Source organism: Wyeomyia smithii, chromosome 3, assembly GCF_029784165.1.
Source record: "Wyeomyia smithii strain HCP4-BCI-WySm-NY-G18 chromosome 3, ASM2978416v1, whole genome shotgun sequence".
Taxonomy (NCBI): domain Eukaryota; kingdom Metazoa; phylum Arthropoda; class Insecta; order Diptera; family Culicidae; genus Wyeomyia; species Wyeomyia smithii.
Genome location: NC_073696.1, coordinates 185,725,668 through 185,730,021, shown reverse-complemented (window position 1 = coordinate 185,730,021; position 4,354 = coordinate 185,725,668). Strand labels below are relative to the sequence as shown.

General features: G+C 46.5%; 1 protein-coding gene across 1 annotated transcript; it reads left to right on the top strand.

The window, feature by feature from the left end:
- Nucleotides 1–208: 208 nt before the first annotated feature.
- Nucleotides 209–3,332, top strand: LOC129728915 (uncharacterized protein K02A2.6-like). The gene is made up of 5 exons (XM_055687390.1): nucleotides 209–527; nucleotides 615–1,474; nucleotides 1,534–2,298; nucleotides 2,873–3,022; nucleotides 3,096–3,332. Exons 1-5 carry the CDS (start codon nucleotides 209–211, stop codon nucleotides 3,330–3,332), a joined length of 2,331 nt encoding a protein of 776 aa, XP_055543365.1.
- Nucleotides 3,333–4,354: the final 1,022 nt, after the last annotated feature.

Genomic DNA, 4,354 nt, shown 5'->3' with positions numbered 1-4,354 from the left:
TGCTTTTTACCCACATCCGACTACGTAACATTTTGGCGACAAGGATTATTAAATAACCCCGCGATAAAGGTGATCAAGCGATATTTTTCTGCCGTTCGCTCTACAACACACCATCGTGCTCACAATGGATGAGGATTTCAATAAAATGTTCGTCGAAATGATGGGCAAACAGCAAAAAATTTTAAATGAGCTGGTCATGTCTCGGACAATGTCAACGGCTACTGCAGGACCATCGTCGACTGATGCCCGTATAGAATCTCTTGCCAATTCCATGACAGAATTCCACTACGATCCCGTGTCTAACCTCACATTCGACAACTGGTACAGTCGTCATGAGGATACCTTCCGAGTCAATACAGCTAACCTGGATGATGCTGCTAAAACACGTCTACTGCTCCGCAAGCTTAGCGACGCCACTCATGCGGAGTACATGAACCACATTCTCCCAAAAACAACACGAGATTTTTTGTTCGACGATACTGTGGCAAAGTTGAAGCAGCTCTTCAGTGCACATGCATCTCTTTTTTGTAAGCGATACCACTGTCTCACGCTTAACAAGAAGACCTCCGATGGTTTTTAAACATATGCCGGTTTTGTAAACCGACTCTGTGAAGATTTCGGTGTATCCACGTGCAATGTGGACGAGTTCAAGTGTCTGATCTTCGTTTGTGGTCTACACGCACCTCAGGACGCTGAAATTCGAACCGCTCTGCTTGCTAAGCTGGAGGGTAATAAATCAATGACGCTCGACAATCTCACTACAGAGTGTCATCGCATCATCAATCTTTGGAAAGACGTTTCAATTGTAGGATGTCACAGTGAGAAGGCGTCGGTCAACGCTATCAATCCGACGAAGTACACGAAGAAGCCAATCGTTTCCAAACCTGCATCGAAAATTCCACTGACACACAACAACAACAATCACCAAAACAATAGTGGGAGCAACAACAAACCGAGGACGCCGTGTTGGAAATGCGGCCAGCTACACTACGTTCGCGATTGCCCTTTCCACGACCATCGGTTCCGCGAATGTAACAGTATTGGGCACAAAAAGTGCTATTGTCAGTGTGTGTCGTCGTGCCCAGGCAAGAAACGGAGATGGAAACAACAAGCACCACAAACAAATGGTATTTATTCCGTACGACAAGTAGCTGCTCGTGATAAGAGAAAATACGTCACCGTGTTTATCAACAACAATGAAGTTGAGCTTCAGTTGGATTGCGCTTCAGACATCAGCATCATTACTAAAGCCAACTGGGAACGAATCGAACGTCCACCAACCAAGCCTCCGTCACAACAAGCCCGTACTGCTTCTGGTCAATTGCTGCCGCTCATCGCAGAGATCGATTGCGATGTTATGCTGAAAGGAGTTCATCGTTCAGGTAAACTGTTTGTCACTAACGTTTCCAATCTAAATCTTTTGGGCCTCGACTTCATCGAAATTTTCAATCTGTGGAATGTTCCCCTGAGCACGGTCTGCAACAACATTACGCTAACTAACGATGTATCTAGCTTAAAGCATCATATCCACAGCTGTTCTCCGATACTCTTGGTTGCTGCAATAAAACAGAAGCGAAGCTCTATTTAAAGCCTGATGTTCAGCCTGTTTTCCGCGGAAAAAGACCTGTTCCATTTGCCGCGCTTGAGCTAATCGAGACCGAGCTAAAACGATTGGAAGAGCTGAAAATCATTTCGCCGGTAGAGTTTACTGATTGGGCGGCACCCATCGTTGCAGTTCGAAAAAAATCTGTCGACGGCCAGCCCCAAAAAGTGAGAGTGTGTGCCGACTATTCTATTGGCTTAAACAGTGCCATTGAGCCAAATCAGCATCCTCTTCCGCTTTCCGAGGAGATTTTTGCAAAGCTTTCCGGTAGCAAAATTTTCTCACACACTGGCCTGTCGGATGCCTATTTGCAAGTTCCGGTTGAAGAAGATTCCAGGCAGTACCTCACGATCAACACTCAGCGCGGGCTGTTCGAGTTTAATCGCCTACCCCCAGGTGTTAAGTCTGCCCCTGGCACTTTTCAAAAGATCGTCGATGCCATGGTAGCTGGTCTGGAAGGAGTCGAGACGTACCTCGACGACGTATTAGTTCATGGTAAGAACGACAAAGAACATCGAGACCGTTTACTGAAGCTTCTGGAGCGCATCCAGAAGTGGGGCTTCACACTGCGCATAGAAAAGTGCTCGTTTTTCATGCCGGAAATCCACTATCTCGGTTTTATCATTAACCATCAAGAGATTCGGCCCGACCCAAAGAAAACAGCAGCAATATGTAACATGCCGCCCCCACACGATGTCAGTACCCTTCGGTCGTACCTCGGCGCAATGAATTTTTATGGCAAGTTTGTTCGCAACATGCATGACCTTCATTCGAGCAGTTAAAAAACCTGCTTCGTTCGGATCTGCTGCTCACTCATTATGACGCGCAACTCAAAACGATTGTCGCAGCAGATGCATCAAATCATGGGGTCGGAGCGTGCCTTATGCATCGATACCCAGACGGTGCGATGAAGGTCGTGTGTCACGCCTCCCGGACGCTAACCCCAGCGGAACAGCGTTATGGCCAGGTGGAAAAAGAGGCACTGGTACTCGCTTTCGGCGTGACCAAATTCCATTGGTTCATTTATGGAATAAAATTCAGCGTACACACCGATCACAAACCGTTGGTCGCAGTATTCAGGTCTAAAAAAGGCATTTCCATTCACACAACTAACTGCCTGCAACGGTGGGCCCTTGTACTGGTGTCGTACGATTTCGACATCATACACGTCGCTACGCAGGACTTTGGTTATGCAGACATGCTTTCGAGGCTCATCGATCCCCGAGCAAAACCTGACCTGACGAAGATTTTGTTATTGCTTCGGTCCAGCTTGAGAACGACGTCTCTGTCACCGTTGATGCTGCACTTACTGCCCTGCCGGTAACTTTTAAACACCTTCAAGCTGCCACTAATAAGGACAAGCTGCTTCAAAAAGTTATTGGACACGTGCAAACTGGATGGCCGAAATCTATCAAACAAGTGAGCAACGAACTCCGCCCGTTCTACGCGCGTAAGGAAAGTATTTCTCTCGTGCGTGGGTGCCTCATGTTAGACGGTCGAATCGTTGTGCCGACAGAATATCAACAACCTGTACTGTCGCAGTTCATTGCCGTTGAAAAAAGACTCCATCGCCGTAAAAAACGTCAGCATTGGAGCGTGCTCTTGCGGAAGCGGAGGGTTGTTTCCCCCGGCACGATGTGAGGAGTTTTTACAAAAAGATTATTTGTATCAAAAATCGAAACGTGTCAGCCAGTGTCATGTGCAACAACAGAAAAAGGAACCTGATTAACAATAGTTGAAAAGTGGCCAGGTATTGGATGGAAATAACATTTCAGTGTATTGTTCAACGGTGAGAAAGATATAGGCGACGAAAGAAGCAGGATGAATATTGACATTGATGGTGTTGCAGTTTTGCCGGTAGCGGTAGAGCACAACTACCCTGCATGGAATTGTTATCGCATACACTAAACAAAAGCCACAACGAATCCGAATAGCATTCCAGTACAAAGTGTATTTATCCCCAACATTCTGACACGCAGTGTCGATTTTCTTATTCTAAGGCCCTACTAGCTCTACTGTTATATTACAAAAGTTCACATCAATGGACAACGTAATCCTAATTTTATAACAAAAAAAAGCTCTACTGTTTAACATTTAGTTAACATTAACGCTATACAATATGGAACGTGCTCACCGCCGTAAGATACTCTTTCGTGCTGAACTGGATCTTTGTTGACGACATCGAAGTGACGACATAGCTTTTCCGTCGGCCGTGTTCTGAGCTAAACGACTTGAAACTGACTGGCACCGATGACTGTTGACGTTCTCTGACTTTTCTAATCCTATTCGACGCCGTATCTTCCCACTCGCACCGCTGTCAGGTCCTACCAAAGAGGAGGGCAACCCTGATATCCGCGAGGGAACTACAATGGCGCCCGAATAAGATCTGCAACAAGGCCCTGTGAAATCACGAGGTTTAGTGTTCCATCGGCTTTACATCCAACGGTTAGTAACTTACCCTTGACGGGGCCCTTTGGCAATCACGCTGATCGTCAGGATGGAAAGCACGACCGTTGGACAGAGAAGCCGATGATCAAGATGACGGATGGACCACGGACCACGGATGGACCACGAGAACTATGTTCGGGATCTTTATAATCTCAAACGCGATTTTCTAGCAAACGCCCACGTGCCTGCGTCAGAATTATTGTTTAATCCACATGATTGAGACATTACCTTACGGTGAATCGGTGCTTCTCGGGTCTGGACGTGACTGATGTGTTCTCTGATCTTACTATTGGGAACGGTCTC

Coding starts and splice junctions, on each gene's coding strand:
- LOC129728915 (XM_055687390.1), top strand. CDS start 209: ATGTCAACGGCTACTGCAGGACCATCGTCGACTGATGCCCGTATAGAA. Junction 1,475..1,533: donor GGAATGTTCCCCTGAGCACG/GTCTGCAACAAC, acceptor TCATATCCACAG/CTGTTCTCCGATACTCTTGG. Junction 3,023..3,095: donor GGCCGAAATCTATCAAACAA/GTGAGCAACGAA, acceptor GCCTCATGTTAG/ACGGTCGAATCGTTGTGCCG.